This window comes from Balaenoptera acutorostrata, chromosome 17 (genome assembly GCF_949987535.1).
Source record: "Balaenoptera acutorostrata chromosome 17, mBalAcu1.1, whole genome shotgun sequence".
NCBI lineage: Eukaryota > Metazoa > Chordata > Mammalia > Artiodactyla > Balaenopteridae > Balaenoptera > Balaenoptera acutorostrata.
This window is the reverse complement of record NC_080080.1, coordinates 51,228,532-51,253,795: the sequence shown is the minus strand read 5'-3', so window position 1 is coordinate 51,253,795 and position 25,264 is coordinate 51,228,532. Positions and strand designations below refer to the sequence as shown.

The 25,264-nt window shown below is 32.5% G+C and overlaps 1 protein-coding gene across 1 annotated transcript in view; it reads right to left on the bottom strand.

Moving 5' to 3' along the window:
• Positions 1-25,264, bottom strand: part of MMP16 (matrix metallopeptidase 16) — a 340,143-nt gene that overhangs the window by 149,751 nt on the left and 165,128 nt on the right. Inside the window, exon 4 of the mRNA XM_007181293.2 lies at positions 5,527-5,831. Coding sequence (XP_007181355.1) covers positions 5,527-5,831 — 305 coding nt within the window. The remainder of the gene's footprint in view (positions 1-5,526; positions 5,832-25,264) is intronic.

Below are 25,264 nucleotides of genomic sequence, written 5' to 3'. Positions count from 1 at the left end.
TGCACACTACTATATATAAAATAGATAACTAATAAGGACTTATAGTATAGAACAGGGAACTCTACTTAATACTCTGTAATAGCCTATATGGGAAAAGAATCTAAAAAAGAGTGAATATATGTATACGTTTAACTGATTCACTTTGTTGCACACCTGAAACTAACACAACATTATAAATCAACTATACTGCAATAAAAAAAAAAATAAGCCTTCTCTAGCTTTCTTTATGATTAGATGTGGCCATATGATTGAATTCTAGTTAGTACAACTTGGGGAGGAATAATATTTACTGCTTGCAGGTCTGGCACATAAGCAAATGAGCAAAACTACCTTGGTTCACTCAGCTGCTATCTGGATGTTTATGCCTGAGGAAACTCTGAAAATCATGTCTTGATGATGGCTGAGCCTCCATTTTTCTGGGTCTCTGGCTGAGTGAGTGGACAGTCCCTCTGCCCCACCACATGAGCAAGAAATAAAATTCTATTGTGTTAAGCCATTGAAATGTCTGGCTGTGTTTCTGCTCTATGTTACAGTATTTTAATGTTCATGATCCATCTATATACTTTAATAAAACTGATATAATGAAATAATATTTTGAGTGTGATGACATCAATTCATCTGCTATTCTCTAATTGGACACAAAGATCTAAAAATAAATAACCAAGTAGAGACTGCATAGTAATCATATGAAACAACATAAGTGAGAGTTTTTGAAAAAGTAAAGACTATCAAATTTTAGGTCACCAGCCTAGTGAAATGAAATAAACTCAGTGAAATGAAGTTTATTCCAGGAAGGAAGGAAGGAAGGAAGGTTTTTAAAAACAAACAAAAAACCTCTATCATAGTTTTCAAATCCAAATTACTTTAGAAAGTTTTGTTAAAGCATCATAAGGTAATAACTGTGTGGCAGACAGCTAATATTTTTACAATGTAATATCTCAATAAATACTCTGGTTTTAAGGATGGGTTAAAGTCCTTGACTGTCCAGTCATATCAAGTTCTTCCCGTATTTTCAAAAAGTGCAAGACAGATTAATACAGACAATATTCCCACAGATTGCAGCACTTCTAGGACTCTTGGTAATATCTGTTTGGCAACTAACCCTTTCTGTTCTCAAAGATCAAAGTCCAAAACGTGCAGGCATCTGAAAAATATTATATAGCAGATACAGCTGCAAAATGAGCATAAAAATTGGGGAGGTGACAGACAGCTTGCTAAGGACTAGGTTTGCCTCTTGGTAAACTTGTATTTGCACACCAGTGACAAAATCTCTCTTACAGAAAGTTAACTCTCCCTGGTTTGCATAAATCATGTCCATTGACTCAAGCATTATATCATGAAGATATTTAATTTAAACTTGGTCTATTCAAAGAATTTGTGGGCTTGGATGTAGAATTTGACCGTTTCACATTTAATGATTATATTAGTTTGTATTCTCCAGAGAAATACAATCAGTAGGATATATATGGCTATTTTAGAGTAGATTTATGATAGGAATTGGCTCATGAGGTTATGGAGGATAAGAAGTCCCGCTATCTGCTGTCAGTAAATTGAAGAACCAGGAAACCTGATGGTTTATTCAGTTTGAGTCCAAAGGCCCAAGAACCAGGAGTTCTGAAGTACAAAGTCAGGGAAAGATGCAGGTGTCATATCAAGAAGAGAGACCGAATTCACACTTTCTCTTTTTTTCTATACTGGCCCTCAATGAATTGGATCATGCCTGCCCACATGGGTGAAGGAAGATCTACTTTACTCAGTCTACCAAATCAAATGCTAATCTCTCCCAGAAACACCCCACAGGCAAATCCAGAAATAATATTTTACCAGCTATCTGGGCATCCCTTAGACCAATCAACTTGACACATAAAATTAACTATCATAATGATGCAATAGATTTAAGGATTTTGATGTCTCATGAAATTTTCATCATCATCGCTCTCTCCTTAGTTTTTGGATAGACTGCCACAACAGCTCTGAGCACCCCATGATCACCTTCTGACTTTAGGCAGTGACCTTTACAACAACAAACAGAGGCAAGGCAATGCATTCTTTTTGTTAATAGAATAGTTAATAGAACTACATAGTAAAATAAGATATGCATCTGGATATTTCTCTTGTCATAGTTTTATACATTATTTTAATAGATAACTTTTTGCTTGGCAATTATCAATTTGGAATCCTCTGACTGTGGTAGATTACTTGTCTAATTAGAAAGAATCTTTGTGGTAAGTTCGTGTTTACATTGACATTACCATTTAAACTTTATACAGTAGCCAAGGAAACAATATGATAATCATGCTCAAAATGAATCTTAACATTTTGCTAGATTTAAATTTTCTAACACACATTCGGGCAATGTCTACTTTTCAAAAACCGTATCACAGTAACATTTTCTGTTTAGAATTACTATGCAGATGTTTTGCTTATCCACTCCTTAAAGGAAAAAAAAAAAAAAAAAACATCTTGGAGCAAAAATGGCATTCTATTTACTAAGGGTGTGTGTGTGTGTGTGTGTGTGTGGTGTACTTATTTATTTTAATGTATTGTGTAATCTTCTTAATGAGCATTAGCTTAAGCTTTCAAAAGGTATCATGACTATAAGCAAATTGATAGGAAAGTGGATAACAATGAATTAAGGATTACTGGCAGACTAAGACACTGTTTTATCTCTTTTGAGGTAGACAATTCAAATTGCCTTCATTAGGTGAGCAATATGATGTGGAAAATGAGCTGGGTACTTATCAAGAGGCTCTGTCATTTGCATTTTTGCTAAACTTTCAAGCTTCTCTGTTTTCTAGATGCTTAAGAGTTCTGAGTAGGACAGAAAGAAAAATTTTCAGGGAAGTAAGCCAAGGGGCATTGGAGGACTAGATTAAAGAAACAAAAAGGTTTATCAGTGAAGATGTCAGAATTGTGCCTGTATATTTGTGATACAAAAAGACAGTCTTACAGAAAGGACCTAGGATGTACAAATGCATTAATTCTCCACACATTCAACAGTACCACAACAAAGCTAGAGGCTTTTCCTTTGAAAAATGATCAGTACTTCATATGACATTACCATAGCTGCCCTGTTGCTAGTTAAAAGTCTGAATTTCAATTAAGCAATAAATCTTTATGGTATTACATCTTGAACAGTTAACTTTTCCTTTAATCTCCTACAATTCTGAACACTGTTATTTTGCAGAATCATTTTCTTTAAGCTCATTCAAAAGGAAAAATATTCTTATTGGACCAGTAAAGAAATATTTTCATCCAAATGAAACACTAAATGTTAAATAATTTTTGTTTAGGTTTTTAATAAATGCATATGTAAAAAATTATTATACTTCTACAGTATAAGTTAAAAGGCAATCAAATGTATTAATACATAATCTGAGTTAAAAGTCCATCGACTTGATTGTACACATTTAGCGCCTATGTCCCATTTCTGAATTCTTTCCCACATATATATTCCTTGAAAGACTTCTTAAATCACAAAAAACAAATAAACATTAATAATACCTATAATACTCAAATCAGTGGAAAAATTCTCATTTCCTATGTCACTTCAAATGTCCCTATAGATATTTTTAAAACTTATTTTTAAAAAGTATTGGTTAATGCCTAAAAAAGTACAGCTAATAGAGGATACATTTAAAGGATTTGTGCAGCTTTCTTGACCATTTTAATATTTTAAGAGAACATATAGGCCATTTAATAGGCACCATCTCCTTCATATAGAATTTTAAAACAATTTTAAATTTATGAGGCCACAAAACCAAATTAACACAACTTCAAAGCTACAAATTTAAAGTATCTTCAACAATTAGACCCATTATTGGAATAAAATACAATTTTCTCTATTCAGAAGTTTAGAAGAAAATCTTTCCCTTGGAAGCAAATGCAGTTATGCCTATGTCAGCAAAATTCTACCATTATAAGTGCTACTTTTCTCAATTAGTTAAAATGCAAATATTTTTCCATTATTTAAAACAATTTTAGCAATTGACTTGAAGAAGTCTGAAATACTTCATTTGAATTCCTGTGTGATATTGATAAAAATAAACACATTTAATTTTAAATGAATTATGCATCAAACAAGTATGGGCCAACTATCATGTTGCAGATATTTTATTATTAGACACTCAGCTATACAGTAAGTTAAACATGCCTGAATAGAAAGCACTTCTCCTTACAATGTCCCCAGCCCTGCAATACAAGGTAAAGAATGAAATTAAGTACACAGTATGTTAGAAGGTTCTTGAGCTACTGAACATTTAGCCAAGAATGTACATCTGTTTGACTCCAAAGTATCTGGCTTTCATTCCACTATAGTGAATCCTCCCAACAGAGTTGCCATTAGTCTCCAAACCAGTTCTTAAAAATGAAATCATAATTTTATATTATAGCAAATACACCTATTAATAACAATACAAAAGATCATTTTGGTCAATACTAGATATTTTATTTCCTTTTGGAAAACATGAACAGTTATTTATTATATTTTCTTTCTTTGAGAATTAATGTTATTTCAAGTTTAACTCAACTAATTCATTCTATCCATAATGTGTTTGAACCCTACATGCTCTAAAAATGCAAGACTATTACACTAATCCAGCTAACTAAACCTTCTAAGGAACTAACAAAGCTTAATTTGACAGCTGGGCTTAACTCATCAAGGAGGAATTAAGAGTTTTATTAGCTGATTAGTTGTCATTAAACAATGCACACTTGCATTTTCAACATTCTACTGGAGTGAAAAAGTAAAATATTTAAGTATTGATTACAAGAATTATGGGAGATGGCGACTTAAGTATCTTATAACTCTAGAATCCTATAATTCTGTGAATATTTTTTAAACACAAAATTGTTCCCTAGGAAGAAACACATGCTTCTTATATCAAGTAATGATAATTTTAGCTGTTGAGTTTTTAATTTTTACATTATTTTTGCATATCAGAATAACTATAAGGATTAGAAAACTGATAGATATGTTGGAATAGATTTGCAAGAATCTGTTTTCTATAAAGATATCATACAAGAATGTCAGATTAGGAGACCAAGGAAATGATGAGACAAAAGAGAAGGAGAAAAATTTTACAGATTAGAAAGCTTATAATGGAAAAAAATAAACAGAAAAGATATGGTAGAAGCTATACCACCAATGTCAATCAGGGTTAAGTTTCAAGTGGAAACACTGGAATTAAGTGTAAAAAACTAGAACAATTTACTTAATGCATGTCCCATGACTTGAATACTCTAGAAACTTTTAAATGACTCTTTATAGAAAACAAAATTCACTTTAAAGCATTTATAGAATACACTGTAAAGTTCTAATCTTTAATCAAAAGCCACATGAAAAACTATTATTGTCTAATGACTTGTACAAATTCTTGTTCTAAAATGTTATAAAAAGCCTCATGTATTTTTCGGTACTTTTAAAAACAAATTATTTGTTTAGTTTAAGTTTATAAATTAGTAAATCACTTGGGCATCCAAAAATAAAAATAGAAGTATTTACAATGAAAAAAACTATGCACTTACCATCATGATTAGGATTTCCTAGTGTCCATGGCTCATCTGAGTCAAAATGAGTATCTCCCCCAATTCCTGGTCCAGGGAAATAGGCATGTGCCAAAAACCCTCCCTCTCCATCAAAGGGAGAACTGTCTCCATGAAAGCCAGATGCAAAAATGATGGTTATATCCACATCACGTTTGCCATTTTCTAATTCACTGTAGGGAACTTCTTCAAACGTCAGAGGAGTTACATTCTGCCACACGTCAAAGGCACGACGAATAGCTTTACGGGTTTCAGGGTCTCCTACTTTTGGAGTTACGTTCTTTATACTGAAATTTAGAAAAAAGGATAATCAGTATGGCTTTATTATATATAATCTGACTTATTATAGATTGATTTATTACATATTTTCCTCTATTCAGTTGAGTAAAAAATTAGAAAAAAGTCTCATATTAAGTAGGGAAGAACTTAATTCCTTCTCTCTCTATAGCTAGATTTCCCTGTGCTGGGTCATTTAACTCTCAGCAATATAGTACTCATCTACCAAGGCTATAAATGAGAAGATCTCTGCAGAATGGTTAACACTGGGGTAATTAGATCAATCAGTCACTTTGTCTCATGAACAACAATAGAAAGGCAGCTTTGCCAAATGATCAAACAGGTGCAGCAGTTTCAAGCTGAAATAAAAAATTCAATTTCTGTCTGGTAATAATTACTTTTAGGGGCCCAGTATTTTGTGCACACATGCTACTTTCAAACAATGTCTTTATGCTCTTATCCATGAACAACAAATCAGTGGACACAAAGTTATTTCTCAGGTTTTAAAGAAAAGGTCATTTAATTACAGTTCCTGATATTCGATTGCTTTCATATATACTTATTATTTCTAGTCAAAATAAAACAATGAAGGTGAGTAGCTTTTTAATACAAATATTTAACAGTTATATGAATTTAAAGAAGTAACTTGGACATTATTAGCTTATTCGTCTTGAGGTTAATAACAAATGGAAAAAGATATAAGTATTTTTCTCTAGCACTGATCAGATATTTCTCTTTTATCACTTATTTTTCTATTTTTTTTAAATAGAACATAAATGAAACAAATTTATGTATATGTAAGTATTTTATATTGTGGTAGTATAAGTTCATACCATCTTTGTGAAAAGTAATGAGTAAATTTCACAGGAGTTATAACTAAGTTTCAGACCACTTCAACCAATAATCTTACACCCGTGAATCCATGAATTTCACTAAGGGACTGTCTTAATGCATAGGAGGGTATAATATTCAGGTGAATATTATTATTTTATTATTGTAATGCATTTTTATTATTGCAGTGCAATAATGAAAGAGAATTGGAGGCTAGATGATATACAAATCATGGTGTCTCTATTGCATGCCATAATATACACAGGATTTGAAATTTGAAAGAGCAAAATTTGATTTTGCTATTTTAAAGCTATTTAGCTGTATGTAAAAATATTTAAGATATAATTTCTGGTGGAAAAATAATATGCAGATTATATTTTTCACACAATTGTAACTATGTCAGGATAATTACAAACATTAGGCAGAAATCATACTGACATAATAATAATGGAATTAATTACTATGAGCCAGGCAAACATTTCACAATATCTTATATACTCCCTGAGTAACCCAGTGAGATGGACATGTATACCTATCCTACAAAGCAAGAAGTTGAGATTTAGAGGAATTTAAAGAAAATTTAGAAGGGCAGAGCTAGTTTTTCATCCCAAACATTCTCACTCAAGAATCAGTTATATTAAATTCTAAGCTAGGCCACACATCTAAAACAAGGTTTTCACTATTTTCTAATACATATCATAGACCAGACTTATAATGACTATTTGATGATAAATATCATTTATTATACATAAAGAAAATAATGAAGTGAACCAAGTGAAATGGAGTTGGGGCAGGGAGTGTTCCAGGAAGAAGAAATGGCAAGTGAAAGGCCCTGAGGTGAAGACATGCTCGGCAAGTTCAAAGAATGGCAAGGTGGCTGGTATAGTTTGAGCAGAGACAGAGGGCAAGTGCCAAGATATGAGGTCAGAAAGGCAACAGAGAATCATACAAGATAGGGGATTGTTGACCACTGTAAGGAGTTTGGCTTTTGCTCCAATTGAGAGGAAAAAAACTGGAGTGTCATGAGCAGAAAAGTGACATTTGACTTATGCTTTAAAGAAATGATTGAGCTTTACGTGGAAAATATATTGAAGTGGAGCAGGAGTTGGAGTAGGGAGACCCACTGGGAACTCTTGCAAATTTTCAGGTGAGAAATGATACTGCTTTGGGCCAGGGGAGTACCAGTGGAGATATTGAGAAATAGTTGGATTTTGGATATATTTTAAAGGTACACCTGCCAAGATGTACTGATGGTTGGACACGAGCTCTGAGGGAAAAGGAAGTGTCAAGGAAGACACCATCATTATTATTATTTTTTACCTGAGCCAAAGGATGGATAGAGTAAAAGAATTCATGCCTGCTCAGGGAGAAAGTTATGAAATATCTTGTTGTTTTAGTGTTTAGTTTGTTTGTTTTAAATTTGTATCCCATTTAGTGTGATGCTTTAAACTATCTTTTGAAAAAGAGTAAACTATATTGGGGCATCAACAACTTTGTTTAGCTTGTTAGTCTCTAAATTACTGGGTTTTTTTCCTTTTGTAAAAAAAAAATTACTTTATTGAAGTATAGTGATTTACAATTTTGTGTTAGTTTCTGGTGTACAGCAAGGCAATTCAGTTTTATATATATATATATATATATATATATATATATATATATATATATATATATATATAATAGTCTGTGTTTATTAATCCCAAACTCCCAATCCATCCCTCCTCCACTCCCCCTTCCCCTTGGCAACCATAGGTCTGTTTGCCAAGGAATTATTTTTTTTTAAATTTTTTTCATATGTATTTTTATTTTTTAATTTATTTTTATTGCAGTATAGTTGATTTACAATGTTGTGCTAGTTTCAGGTGTACAGCAACATGAATCAGTTATACATATACATATATCCACTCTTTTTTAAGATTCTTTTCTCACATAGGCCATTACAGAGTGTTCAGTAGAGTTCCCTGTGCTATACAGTAGGTTCTTATAAGTTATCTATTTTATATACAGTAGTGTGTATATGTTAATCCCGATCTCCCAGTTTATCCCTCCTCCCACTTATACTCTGGTAACCATAAGTTTGTTTTCTACATCTGCGACTCTACTTCTGTTTGGAAATAAGTTCATTTGTACCCTTTTTTTTAGATTTCACATATAAGCAATATCATATATTTGTCTTTCTCTGTCTGACTTACTTCACTTAGTATGACAATCTCTAGGTCCATCCATGCTGTTGTAAATGGCATTATTTCATTCTTTTTTAAGGCTGAGTAATAATCCATTGTATCTATATGTACTACATATTCTTTATCCATTCCTCTGTTAATAGACATTTAGGTTGTTTCCATGTCCTGGCTATTGTAAATAGTGCTGCAAAGAACACTGGGTTGCATGTAACTTTTCAAATTATGTTTTTTCTGCAAATATGCCTAGGAGTGGGATTGCTGGATGATATGGTAGCTCTATTTTTAGTTTTTTAAGGAACTTCCATACTGTTCTCCATAGTGGCTGTACCGATTTACATTTCCACCAACAGTGTTAAGAGGGTTCCCTTTTCTCCAGCATTTATTGTTTGTAGATTTTTTGAGGATGGCCAGTCTGAGTGGTGTGAGGTGATGGCTCATTGTCGTTTCGATTTGCATTTCTCTAATAATTAGTGATGCTGAGCATCTTTTCATGTGCTTTTTAGCCATCTATATGCCTTCTTTGGCAAAATGTCTATTTAGATCTTCCACCCATTTTTTGATTGGGTTGTTTGTTTTTTTGATATTGAGCTGCATGAGCTGTTTGTATATTTTGGAGATTAATCCCTTGTCAGTTGCTTCATTTGCAAATATTTTCTCCCATTCTGAGGGTTGTCTTTTTGCTTTGTTTATGCTTTCCTTTTCTATATTACCTATTTGATGACCGATGAGGCATGCAGATTAATGTTGTAACTTTGAATTTTGTCTGAATTAATTTTCCTTGTAGTCTTTTATTTTCTTTCCACCTTATTGGATTGCAGAAGCCCATCATTGGTGGGCAAGTATTTTTATGACACAGTCTTTGAAAGAATGTACTACATAATGGGTACTGCTCTAGGTGCTAGACATAAAACTGTAAATAAGACTCTGATCTAGAAGAACTTATATATTTTAGTGGTAAAAGATAAACAATAAAAAATACAATTATAGATGGTTATAAATGAGGGGTGAGGAGGTGAGATAAGTAGATGATAAATGGGATTTCAATGACAAAAGGAGCCACACATGCCTAGCACTGAGTTTCCAGCCAGAAGGAATAGTGAGCAGCGCAAACAAACTTGGCCAGTTCAGAGAATTGGACTGTTTAGTGAACTGGTGCAAAATGAATGCTCAGAACAGTGGTATGAGATGAAAGAGAATTGGCAGGGAGTGGGTTATGTTCTGTGAAAGGAAACCACTGGAGAGTTTTAAGCAGAGAAGTATCCTGGTATTTTTCCAGTTTACAAAGATCACTGCTTCTAATAAAAAATGACTAGGGGGACAAGATTGGAACCAATAAAACATTTTGGAAGTTTGAGCAAGAGAAATTAGAGAAATGTACTAGAGTGTCTGTCATGGAGATATGAATAATTAGACAAATTCAGTATACGTTCTGAGGATATTGTTAATAGGAATTAGTGTTGGGTTCAATGTGTAATGGAGAAATCATTTTATATTCAAATAAAAGGTAACCTTAGAGCAAAGGAAAATGAAATCATGTTAGTATGATATGTATATAAGTACACAGTGGGTCTGAGAAAAATGAAGTAATATAATATAATAAAGAATAATAAATGTGGAGTACCATTTTGACTTGAAAACACATCACTGTGTTTTTCAAGCTATGTACTGATGAATTTCCAAAATGTGCTTAACTACAATATTTGTGATGTCATTAATAAATACAAGACGCAAGTATATTTTCAAATTACAATTTTCTCCCAATATATGCACAGGAGTGAGGTTGCTGGATCATATGGTAGTTTTATATTCAGTTTTTTTAGGAACCTCCATACTGTTCTCCATAATGGTTGTACCAATTTACATTCCCACTTACATGCACTCCAGTGTTCATTGCAGAACTGTTTACAATAGCTAAGACATGGAAGCAACCTAAATGTCCATTGACAGAAGAATTGATAAAGAAGATGTGGTACATGTATACAATGGAATATTACTCAGCCATAAAAAAGAATGAAATAATGTCATTTGCAGCAACATGGATGGACCTGGAGATTATTATACTAAGTGAAGTGAGTAAGAGAAAGACAAATATATGTGGAGTATAATAAAAAATAATACAAATAAACTTATTTACAGAATAGAAACAGATTCAGAGACCTCAAAATCAAAATTGTGGTTACCAGAGGTGGGGGAAGTGATAGATTGGGAGACTGGCTCTGTCATATACACACTGATATGTATAAAATACATAACTAATAGGGACCTACTGTATAGCACAGGGAACCCTACTCAGTATTCTGTGGTGACCTATGTGGGAAAATAATCTGAAAAAGAACAGATATACATATATATATACATGGCTGATTCACATTGCTGTACACCTGAAACTAACACAACATTGTAAATGAACTATACTCCCATAAAAATTAAAAAAAAAATACAAGACACATTAGTGTACTTCAGAGTTAGAATTCTGAATTAGGTACACACAAAAACCAACTTAGAAATTTTATGCCATTGAGAGATGTTTTGTATTTACTAATAACCGAAATAATAAAGAGCACAGAGACATCATATGATATTGAGTAAACACTGTTATTCTTAATATTCTAATATGTAATACATAAAATTGTTAATATATACTTGCAAAATAAAGACAATACTATAAAATAAATAAAATGAAGGTTATATTTGAAAAACAAACTAATTTAATTTTAAAGTGCTTTTACTTTGTCTTTTTTGGGGAAATAGAGTGGTTATAGTGAACATATTTTCCATTTTAATAAGACAATTGTTTTCATTTTTTGAATTCTCTTTTGGGTTTTTTCATTATGCTATTTCACTGATTCTTTTAAACCTTCAGTTTGGTAAATTTTGTAACATTTACCTAAAAAAAATAATAAATATTATCTTTAACAATCATGTCTTATACAACCTTACATAACAAAATTGATGAAGTGGGAAATTCAAGATATCATTGTTCATCAGAATAATTGGTACTGAAGGCAAAGTATGTTAATTTATTTTTAAAGTTACTGCATAAGGTCAGGATTCTCTAGGTTTAATTTCATTGAATCACTACCAATTCATTTAATAAAAATTTTATGTACTAATAATGGAGTATTTCCCTTTCAAATTTTTAATAGAGTGATAACTGTTTTCCAAAATTAGAGTATTAATTTATCTCTAACATGAAAGTAAGAAAAAAACTAAATGTTTTGATGTTTGGTATTACATATTGAAAGTTAAAAGAAGCTTGAACTCTGCTTTACAATTCTCAATAGCAACACATAAATTTCTCCATGATAAGTGAGATATTAAGTTTACTTCACTATTCCTATGGTAATTTTAAAATGTGTGAGAATTTGACATTTAGAGAAACAGTAAATCTGGGGAGAAAGAGGCTTATTAACAAAACTCTATCAAAATATGTATGTGTTTTCTTTACTCTTGGAACTGTAGGAATTATTTTGCTTCATTAGTTCTGTAAAATAAATTAATATGAAATGTAAAATTATCAAATATTTGTTCATTTGAATAGAAGTTATGGGAAATGTGTAACAAGGACATTGCCAAAGGTTTCATCATTTTCAAATCAAGTAAACTCTATTTAGGTATTCAGGAGACACTACATATTACCCAATGCCTAAAATTACTATGTAAAGTCAGAATTCTCTAGTTTCAATATCATTGGATGCATACAAATTTCTTCAATAAAAATTCTACATACTAATAATGACTCTTTCCCCCTAAAATTTTGATACAGTGATAAATCTTTTTCAAATTTTGAGTACTGTTTTATCTCTAATGTTCAAAGTAAGAAAAAATAAAACTGAATACTTCGGTATTTAGTTAAGATACAGAAGTTATATGATATACTTATGTCAAGATATTTTGGTATGACCAGGGTTAAATACCATTTACTCAATTCAATAAACAAAAATAGTTGTTCAGAAAAGCATACTAACATTTTATTAAAAATGATTAGCAACTAAATGGAATTTATCATAACTAGGAAGGTAGACAATTGCTAAGAATATAAAAGAGTAAAAATAATAAACTACATATTTAAATTATTAGCAGATCCTTATTCAGAATGTATTAAAATGTCCTATCAGAGGAGAACTAGACTAACTTACTTTTACCCATATTATGTTTGTATAGTTGATGTGACTTCACTTTTTTTTTAAATACAAGAAATCATCAGAGTGGAGATTGACTATGGAGTCCCTCTAGGAAAGCTAACATTAAATATTTGACTATTTCCAAAGATGCTAGCTTTCCAGGTAGAGCAGACCTAGGTACATATTACTTTGGATCTTATTCAAATAGTTTCTGTGTCTAAGCTTGCTGTGTATCCTCTGGATACACAAGTTTGTCAATAGGATAATCAAGTTCAGTGAGCTCATTGGGTTTAGAGAGAATGGTGAGAAATGTTTCTGGGGAGGAACATCTTATTCTTTAGCAATTTCTAGCTTTCTTTTCTCTGTATATATTGTTAAAGTAAAATAATAACTTCTAGGGTTGTATCCTTAGTAGTCACAGAAGCATGGATTTAAAATCAAGGTTAGCTAAAGGAAGAATTTACTAGGAAAATCAATACTAATTAATTTAATATAATATAACATAATACTATCAGATCCACTAATATATTAATAATACTCATTAATATACTATAATTTTTTAAATAGATGCATCTTGCAGTTGATTAACTATTCCATTGGTCATTTATTATATAAATTATTATTTTGGAGTTTATATTTTATAGAGAAAAGGAACTTAGGCTAAATCTACTTTATATAATATTCAGTAAACCTGAGAAATAAATATCTACGTGATAAAAAATGATCTTACTCATTAAGATCCTATTATTATTTTGAATAAAGTTTAACCAAAGCCTACTAAAAATTCATTAATTTATTCAACAACTATCTTTTGAGGACCTAATATACAGCAGACACTCTACTAGGTGCTGAGGAGCATAAAATGGATAGGTTCGCTGATGAAATGAAGCTCCTGTATGGTCTTGAAGTAACATACAATATACTATTTTACAATTATTCACTTACATACCTGTCTCCTATACTAGACTACATTCTCCATGGGAGCAGGGGCCTTGCCTGACTCATCTGTCTATTGACAGTTCTGCCACATAATGCCTAACTCATCTGTCTATTGACAGTTCTGCCACATAATTCCTGACTCATCTGTCTATTGACAGTTCTGCCACATAATGCTGTTCAATAATCATTTATTGAATGAAAGACACCTAATTATCCAAGAAGCAAAATTTGTCAAAAGGAAATTGATCATAAAAATTCAAGTAAGAGATGAATGGTCACCAGTACTTGTATTACAGTTATAAAAAGCATGTATATTATGCATCAGCCAAAGTTATATATATTCCTAAGAATACATAAATGATACAACCTCAGAAGTTCCCATTTCTAGGCATCAAACACTGAGGTCATTTAAGTGGAAGGCATAGGGGCCTAGACATTCCCTTTAAATGGAGTGATTATAGAAAGTTCCTTCCAATCCCACATTTTAAAGATAGGAAGAGATCTTAAAGTTATGTAATCAAACTTTCCAACCATTCCACAAATGTTCTCTAATTTCCCTGACAAGTGAATAAATTTCCTGGTTTATATGTTTCCAATGATGAAAAAGAATTGTAGGATGGATGATTTAATTTTCTGATAGCTCAAAATATTAGATTTCTCTTAAAGCCTTTAAGTGTTTGAAAATAGGGCTTCCCTGGTGGCACAGTGGTTAAGAATCTGCCTGCCAATGCAGGGGACACGGGTTCAAGCCCTAGTCTGGGAAGATCTCACATGCCGCGGAGCAACTAAGCCCGTGCACCACAACTACTGAGCTTGCACTCTAGAGCCCACGAGCCACAACTACTGAGACTGTGTACCACAACTACTGAAACCCACGTGCCTAGAGCCTGTGCTCCAACAAGAGAAGCCACAGCAATGAGAAGCCCATGAGCCGCAACGAAGAGTAGCCCCCGCTCACTGAAACTAGAGAAAGCCGCACAGCGACGAAGACCCAATGCAGCCAAACATAAATAAATAAATTAAAAAAAAAAAAGATATTTAAGTATTTGAAAATAGGAAATTTCTCCCTTAAATATTCTTTCCATCATGTTAAGAATACTTGGCTGTAATCTTGAGCTCTTCCTCATGCAAACTGCATTCAAGGTCTCTTAGTATTTTGATTTCTTTTTAGAGGTGTACATTAATTTGCCAAGAAGCAGCAGAAAATGTGGTGGCCCAAAGAGAAAAGGATACATCAGGTAAGGAATGGCCAACAAAGCAAAGAGAAAAAATTAGCATCTCCACTGCTTTGAACACTTTGCTTTCTATAAATCTACTATGGACATTCTAGCTTTTCTTTTTGAGCCACATTATACTGTTGGCTCATAATGAGTTTGCAATCAAATAAAGCCTAGATTCTACCGCCCCCATTCCAACTCCTGTCTTTATTCTGTAATGGCACATTCTGCAATCATTTTGAGCTCCAATGTCATATTTTGTATTTATTTTCCTAAATATAGTAAAAAAAAAAGTAGTAGCAAATGATAATATATACTACCTATTAAATACAAGGCAACTTCTTAACACCTTATATATATTAACTTTAGAAGGTAATATCTTTAGCTCTTACAACCAACTTTCTCTTATCCTGTTATAATATTCTCAACAATTTCTGGGATTTGTCTGATAAATTAAAGGAGTTAAGATAATAATCAGCATTTATTAAGCACTATGTTTCAAGCACTATGCTGTTTTTGGTTTTTTTTCCCTACTATCTGACTTAATTGTCTCCTAAGCCTTGTGAGGTAGGTATTGTTACAATACGCACTTTACACACAGGGAAAATGAGACTTGGAAAAATAAATAACTTGATCCTGGTTTTACAGGTAGCAAGTATCAGAGCCAGGAAGAAAATCCAGACTTTTCTTACTCCAAAACTCTTGATCACATTATGTGCATATCAATAATCAAACATTAAAAAATAATCTGGAAGTTTACAGGAATAAACCTCTAATTATTTGAAAATTCAAAACTAGCTGAGACAATTGTCAGTATAGGGATACAACATAAATGGAATTATGATCAGTTCTGAACCTAATGGCTCTTAGTTTCTCTCTTTCTTTCTTTTAAAATTGAATGGTGTAGGTAGTACCTAAGGATGCAGAGACATTAAACAGTGTACACTGTCAAGAGTTTGGAAATCAGGTCAGAAAAAGAATAATATCTGAAATGAAAAAAATAAATATCAATATACATAGTTGTGTAAGCTTTATAGGTCTAAATTTGATTATACTTCAATCTAATTGGTATTTATTGATTTTTCTATGGTATGAGGTAAGAACCTAATTTCATTGTTTTCCATATAGATGACCAATTATCACAGAATAACTTAATAAGTAAAATAGCCCATCCTTTCCCCACTGATCTACAAGGACTGCTCTGGCATAAATCAATTTTTTAATACATGAATGGTCTATTTCTGTGATCACTTGTCTGCACTGTTGGACTATTTGTCTATCTCTGTGCTAACACAACATACTGCCTTAATTTGTATTGAGTTAAAGGAAGTCTTCATGTCTAGTAAATGGGAATATTTTGATTAATATTGTGCCTTCACTAATCCTCAGATATTTTTGAGTCAGTTTGTTAAATTATACAAAAAAATATTACAGGGAATTTTGTTAAAATTGCATTGAATTTGTGGAAGATCTGAACTTTCATTATACTGAGACTTTCTATTAAGAGCAAAATATATCTCTACATTTATTTTTGGTCTTTTTATGTCTTTCAGTAAAAGTTCCTAATTTTCTTCTTCAAGGGCTTACACATCTTTTATAGATTTATTCTTTACTCATACTTTTGTGTCTATTTTAAATGTCATTTTTGTAAAGATTATACTCTGTGTGTGTGCCTGTTTACATTGTATATTGATCTTGTAAAAAATTTCCAGTTTCTCCTCTGACATGTAAAGAGCTTGGAAGTTGTCACTCCCAATCTCACAATAAGACAAAAAAGCTGAGCAAACAAAAACTAAAAATGCTTCTTAGCTCCATCAGAGAATTGCAGTTACAGGGCAAACTTCCACCCCCAAAACTGGAGACACAGAAGAGTATGAAGAATCAGAAACAAAAGTCCCTGAATCATTCCTGTCTGATATAGTAGAAGAAAAGAAGTAAAAGGCTACAATAATATTCTGGGTGTAAGATCCCGAAAAGTCAAGCCCACCTAAAAAACTGAGATTTAATCACAGGATTATAGACTGCTTCCTCACCCCAATACTTTACACCACACCAACAAGGCTCAGTATAATAACAGTGGATTACAAATTAGAAAGCTGCAAGACACAAAGTCTATTTAAGAAAGAGCTTCTAGGATATTCAGAAACAACACGGGAGACAAAAACTAGGCCACTAGAAGAAAATGAAGCTTCCAACACCTTCAGCTACAAGAAAAAATAAACAGCTAAACTCCTAAGCAGATGAACATGAAACTTCACACTAAAGGCTTATTACCTCAGTTTCATGACCCAATACATCATGTCTGGCTTTCAACAAAAAAATTAATAGCATGCTAAAAGTCAAGAGAAAACACAGACTGAAGAGACAAAAGAAGCATTAGAACCAGACTCTTTATGGCAGAAATTTTGAATTATCAGACTAGAAATTTGAATTAAATATGATCAATATCCTAAGGGCTCTAATGGAAAAAGTGGACAACAAGAAAAAAAAAAAAAACACATGAGTAATATAAGCAGAGAGATGGAAACTACAAGAAAGAATTAAAAGGAAATGTTAAAAAAAAAAAAAATTAACAGAAATGTCTCTTATAGGTTCATCATGAGATTATATATAACCAAGGGAAGAATCAGCAAACTTGAAGATAACTCAGTAGAAACTTCCCAAATTGAAAAACAAAGGAAAAAAAAAAAAAAAAAGCTGGAAAACAGAACAGAGCATCCAAGAACTATGGGACATTTAAGTGTAACAGAACATAATGAGAATACTAGAAGGAGAAGAGAGATATGAACAGAGACATATTTCAAATAATGTCACACACCAAACCACAGATCCAGGACTTGCAGAGAACAAAATCTACGCACAGGCATATTATTTTCAAACTGCAGAAAACTAAAGACAAAGATAAAAGCTTGAAAGAAGCCAGAGGGCGGAAAAACACCTTATCTACAGAGGAACAAAGATACCAATTCAATTAGACTTCTCCTCAAAAACCATCTAAGCAAGAAGAATATGATCCAAGCAAGAAGAATATTGATATGTTCATAGAAAATGGTAATATATACAATGCTCAATACAACCAGAAAAGGTAGAAAAAGAGGAAATACAAAATAAAAAACAAAAACAAAACAAAATCCACAAAACAAAGAACAAAGAACAACAGCAATGGGCAGCAAAAAGTTACAAATATAGTAGATATCAATTTAACTGTATAAATAACTACTTGGAATGTGAATAGCCTAAATATACCAATGAAAAGATAAAGACGGTAAGAGTGGATTTAAAAAAAATAAATAAATAAATAAGCCCCAACTATATGTTGTCTACAAGAAAATCACCTTAAATATATAGATTTTGATGGTTAAAAATAGGAGGATAAAAAATATACCATGCTACACTAATCAAAAGAAAACCATAATAGCTATATTATTTTCAGACCAAGCCTTCCTCAGAGCAAAGTAAATTATCAGAGATAAAGAGGGGCATCACATAATGATAAAGATGTCAATTTTTCCAAGGTGTAACAAACTTTAATATATATATATGTTTAACAACAGAGCAACAAAATACATGAGGCAAAAACTGATAGAACTTCAAGAAGAAAAAGGCAAGTGTACCGTTTGTTGGAGACTTCAACACCACTCTACCAGTAATTGACAGACCCTGCTGATAGAAAATAGTAAGGATATAGTTGAACTGAACAGCGTAATTAATCAACTTTATCTAATCAACATGTATAGAACACTTCATCCAAAACCAGCAGAATACTCATTATTCTCAATCTCACATGGAACATTCACCAAGAATACTAGGGAAAATCTCAAAATGCTTGGAGATACAGCAGCATACTTATCAATAACATGTGAGTCAAAGAACGAAAATCTCAAGGAAATTTTAGTATTACTTGAACTAAATTAAAATGACAATACAACTTATCAAAATTTATGGGATGCAGCAAAAACAGTACTTAAAATACAATATATAGCATTAAATACATATTAGGAGGCAAAGAAAGATAAAAGTAATTAATCTAAACTTCCATCTTAGGAAATTAGAAAATAAAAAGCAAACGGAAGAAAAATAAAGTTGGAACATAAATCAATGAAACTGAAAACAAGTAAACAATACAGAAAAAAAATGTTTTAAAGCCATTTCTCTGAAAAGATTAATATAATTAATAAACCTCTAGCCAGACTAAATAAGAAAAAAAGAAGACACAAATTACTATCAGTTATGAAAGAAGGCACATCACTACTGATACCATGAATATTAAAAGGATAATAAAAGAATATTATGAACAAGTGTATGCCCATAAATATGATAACTTAGATGATATCATGGGCTGAATTGTGTACCTCCAAATTCATATATTAAAGCCCTAACTCTCAATTTAACTGTATTCAGAGATAGGGACTTTAAGGAGGTACTTGATATTAAATAAAGTCACAAGGTTGGACCCTAATTCAGTATGTCTTGTGTCCTTATAAGAAGAGAAGACACCAGAAATCTCTTTCTCTACACCCACACACAGAGGAAAGGCCAGATAAGGACACAGTGAGAAAGTGGCCATCTAAAAGCCAGGAAAAGAGGCCTTACCAGAAAAGGATACTGACAGCACCTCAATCTTAGACTTCTAAGCTCCAAAACTGTGAGAAATTAAATTCCTGATGTCTAAGCCATCGAGGCTTTTGTTAAGGCAGCCTATAAAGGCTATTACTGATTTAACTGAACAACTCCTTTAAAAGAGACAATCTATAAAAACTTCTACAAAGAGAAATAGGTAATCTGAACAGTCCTATATCAATTAAATAAATTGAATCAGAAATTAATAACCTTACAAAAAAAAAAAAAAAGAACTAGGTCTAAATGGTTACACTGGTGAAGTCTACTAAACATTTCAGGAAGAAATCATACCAATTCTCTATAATTTCTTCCAGAAAATAGAATTCTTAACCCATTCTATGAAACTAGCATTACCCTACTACCAAAACCATATAAAGACATTACAAGAAAGGAAAATTGCATATCAATATTACTCATGAACATAGATGTAGAAATTCTAAACGAAAATGAGCAAATCAAACTCTACAATGTATATAAAGAATTATTCACCATGACAAAGTGGGATTTATCCCAGGCATGAGAATCTCATTCCACATTTGAAAATTAATTAAGATAATCAATCACATTAAAAGGCTAAAGAAGAAAATCATACAATCATAGCATAGATGCAGAAAAAGCATTTGATAAAAGACAACTCCCATTCATAGTAAAAATATTCAGCAAACTAGGAATGGGAGAACTTCCTCAACTTGATTAAACATCTGACAAAAAGCCTGTAGCTTACATTATACTTAATGGTGAGGAATTACATGCTTTTCCCTTAAAGACTAGGAAAAAGGCAATGATGTCTGCTCCCAGCACTCCTATTCAACATTGCACTGAAAGCAGTAGCTAAAGCAATAAAATAAGCAAAGGAAATAAAAGCTATACAGATTGGGAATTAAAAAAACAACAACTATCCTTGTTTTCAGATGACATGATTTTCTATGTAGAAAATATAAATGAACTGACCAAAAAAAAAAAAAAAAATCCTGAACTAATGAGTGATTTATAGCAAAATTCTAGAATACAAGATTAATATACAAAAGTCAATTGTTATCGTATATATCTGTAATAAACATTTAGAATTTGAAATTTAAAATACAACTTATAGTACAAAAAAATGTTTAAAGAAATCCTTAGATATAAATCTATCCAAAATATGTGAGTATGGTTAGAATATTTGTCCCCCTAAAATTAATATGTTAAAATTCTAACCCACAAAGATGATAATATTAGGAGATGGGGCCTTCGGTAAGTCCTTAGGTCATGAAGATGGAACCTTCATGAATGGGATTAGTGTCCCACAAATATCTCTAGCCCTTCTGCTATGTATGTGAGGATCCAAGAAGTTTGTGACCTAGAAGAGGGCACCAACTATGCTGGCACCTTGATCTCAGACTCCCAGCCTCCAGAATTGTGAGAAATAAATTTCTGCTGTTTATAAGCCACTCGTGGTATTTTGTTATAGAAGTCCAAATGGACTAAGATATATACAAAAGATTTATAAGATTAAAAGTATAAAATTCTGAGGAAAGAAATCAAAAACCTAAACAAATGGGGAAATATTCATGTTCATTAATGGTAACAATCAATATTAAGATGTCAGTTCTCCCCAAAATGATCTGTATATTCAAGGTGATCACAATAAAAATCTTGCTAAATTATTTCATGGGTGCCGGCATAACCTGTTTTATTGTGCTTTGCTTTATTGTGGCTCACAGATATTGTGTTATTTATAAATTGAAGGTTTGTGGCAATCCTATGTTGAGGAAGTCTATTGGCACCATTTTTCAAAAAGCATTTGCTCACTGTGTCTCTGTGTCACATTTTGGTAATTCTCGCAATATTTCAAACTTTTAAATTATTATTATATTTGTTATGGTGATCTGTGATTAGTGATCTTTGATGTTACTACTGTAATTGTTTTGGGGTAACATGAACTACTCCCACATAAAATAGCGAACTTAAGAAATGTTGTCTGTGTTCTGACTGCTCCACTGACCTGACATTCCACTATCGCTCTCTCTCTCACTGGGCCTCCCTATTTCCTGAGGCCAAACAATATTGAAATTAGACCAATTAATAACCTAACAACGGCCTCTAAGTATTCAAGTGAGGGGAAAATCACACATCTCTCACTTTAAGTAAAATCAATAAATGATTAAGTTTAGAAGGCATGCCAAAAGCTGAGATAGGACAAAAGCTAGACCTCTGCTCTAAATGGTTAACCAAGCTATGAAAGCAAATGAAAAGTTCTTGAGGGAAATTAAAAGTGCTACTCCAGTGAATAATAAGAAATCAAACAGCTTTGTTGCTTATATGGAGAAAGTTTTAATGGTCTACATAGATCAAACCAGCCACAACATTCCTTTAAGCCAAAGCTCAATTCAGAGAAAGGCCCTAACTCTTTTCAATTGCGTGAAGGCTGAGACAGGTAAGGAAGCTGCAGAAGAAAAGTTTGAAGCTAACAGAGGTTGGTATCTGAGGTTTAAGGAAAAAGGCCATCTCCATAACATAAAAGCACAAGGTGAAGCAACAAGTGCTGATACAGAAGCTGCAGCAAGTTATCCAGAAGATCTAGACAAGATAATTAATAAAGATTGCTACGCTAAACATTAAATTTTCAATGTAGATGAAATTATATTGGAAGAAGATGCTGTCTAGGATATTCATAGCTAGAGAAGAGAACTTAATGCCTGACTTCAAAACTTGAAAGGATAAGCTGCTTCTCTTGTTGGTGGATAATGCAGCTGGTGACTTTAAGTTGAAACCAATGTTCATTTGTTATTTCAAAAATCCTCGGCCCCTTAAAATTATGCTAAAACTACTCTGCCTGTGCTCTATAGGTAAAACAACAAAGCCTGGATGACAATACATCTGTTTACAACATGGTTTACTGAATACTGTAAGCCCACTGTTGAGACCTAGTGCTCAGAAAAATGATTTATTTCAAAATATTACTGCTCATTGACAATGCACCTGGTCACCCAAGAGCTGTGATGGAGATATACAAGATTCATGTTGTTTTCATGCCTACTAACACAACATCCATTCTGCAGCCCTTGGAACAAGGAATGATTTTAACTTTCAAGTCTTATTATTTAAGAAATACATTTTGTAAGGCTATAGCTGCCATAGATAATGGTTCCTCTGAAGGATTTGGGTAAAGTAAACTGAAAATCTTTTGGAAAGGATTCACCATTCTTTATGCCATTAAGAACATTTGTGATTCATGGAAAGAGATAAAATATCAATATTCACAGGAGTTTGGAAGAAATTGATTCCAATCCTCATGGATGACTTTGAGTGGTTCAAGACTTCAGTGGAGGAAGTAACTGCAGATGTGGTGGAAATAACAAGAGAATTAAAATGAAACATGAGCCTAAAGATGTGACTGAATTGCTGCAATCCCGTGATAAAACTTTAAATGATGAGAAGTTGGTTCTTACTGATGAGCAAAGAAAGTGGTTTCTTGAAATGGAATCTACTCTTGGTGAAAATGCTATGAAGATTGTTGACATAACAACAACAAAAAAAACCCCAGCATTTAGAATATGACATAAACTTGGTTGTTAAAACAGTGGCAGGGTTTGAGAGAGTTGACTCCAATTTTGAAAGTGCTACTGTGGGTAAATGCTACAAACAGTGCTGCATGTTAGAGAGAAATTATTCATACAAGGAAGAGTCAATCAATGTGGCAAACTTCATTGTTGTCTTCTTTTAAGAACTTGCCTCAGCCACCTTGACTTTCACCAACCACCACCCTGAGCAGTCAGCAGCCATCAACAGCTGAAGGTTAGCATTTTTTATCAATAAAGTACTTTTAACTAAGGCATGCTCATCGTGCTTTTGGACATAATGCTACTGCACACTTAATAGACTGTAGTATAGTGTAAACAACTTTTATATGCACTGGGAATCCAAAAAATTCAAGACATTTTTTGATTGCTATATGAGCTTGATTGCTATATTCTCTTTATTTTGTTGGTCTAGAACTGAACCCAGAATATCTCTGAGGAACGCCTGTAATGGCAAACTGATTCTAAAGTTTATGTGGGAAGGCAAGAGACTCTGAAAACACAACATAATACTGAAGAAGAAGAATAAAATCAGAAAACTGATACTATCTGATATCAAGACTTACTATAAACCACAGTAATCAAGAAACTGTGATATTGGTTTATGAATAGACACATAGACCAATGAAGCAGAATAAAGAGCACAGAAATTTACCCATGCACATAGGCAACTGATCTTTGACAAAACATCAAAGGTAGCGGAGAAAGGATGGTCTTTCCAACCAGTGGTACTGGAACAACTGAACATCCACATGTAAAAAATTGAATATAGATTTTACACCTTTCCCAAAAACAAACTCAAAATGGATCATTGACCTAAATGTAAATGCCAAACTATTAAAATTTTAGAAGATAACATAGGAGAAATTCTAAGTGACCTTCGGTTTGGCAATGTTTTTTGAATATAACACCAAAAGCACAATATAGAAAAGAAAATAATTGATAAATTCTACCTTATTAAAATTAAAACTTCTGTTCTGCAAAATACACTGAAAAGAGAATGGAATGTCAAGCCACAGACTGAGACAACATATTTGAAAACATATCTGATAAAAGACTTGTAATCCAAAATATACAAAGAACCTTTAAAATAGCAACTCAAAAGTTGGTGCAAAGATCTAAACAGTCATCTCACAAAAGAAGATGTGCAGATGGCAAATAAGCATACGAAAGTATGCTCAGCTTCACATGGCATTAGGGAATTGCAAGTTAAAAAATTGAGAAACCACCTATTAGAATGGATACATCCAGAACACTGACAACACCAAATCCTGACAAAGTTGTAGAGCAACAGTAACTTTCATTCATTGTTGGTGGTAATGCAAAATGGTTTAGCCACTTTGAAGATAGTTTGGTAGCTTCTTAAAAAGCTAACCATAGTCTTACCTTATGATCAGCAAAATTATACTCCCACGTATTTAGTCAAATAAGTTGAAAATTAATGTCCACACAAAAACCAGCCCACACATGTTTATACTAGCTTTACTCATAATTGCCAAAAACTGGAAGCAACCAAGAAGTCTTCAATAGGTGAACAGGTAAGCAAACTGTGACACATCCATACAATGGAATATTGCTCAGTAATAAAAAGAAATGAGCTATCAAGTCATGAAAAGACATGGAGGAAATAAATTCATTTTATTAAGTGAAGGAAAGCAGTCTGAAATGGCTACAAACTGTGTTTCGAACCATATGACATTCTAGAAAAGGCAAAACTATAGAGACATTAAAACCATCAGTAGTGTCCTAAGGAGAAGAGAGATGAATAGGTGCAACAAAGGATTTTCAGAGCAGTGAAACTAATTCTGTATGATACTGTAATACTATATGATATTATGCATTTGTCAAAATCCATAAAACTACAACACAAAGAGTGAACTCTGGTGTAAACTATCGATTTTAGTCAGTAATAGAGCAATACTGGCTCAACAATTGTAACAAATATCTAATACTAATTAAGATCTTAATACTGG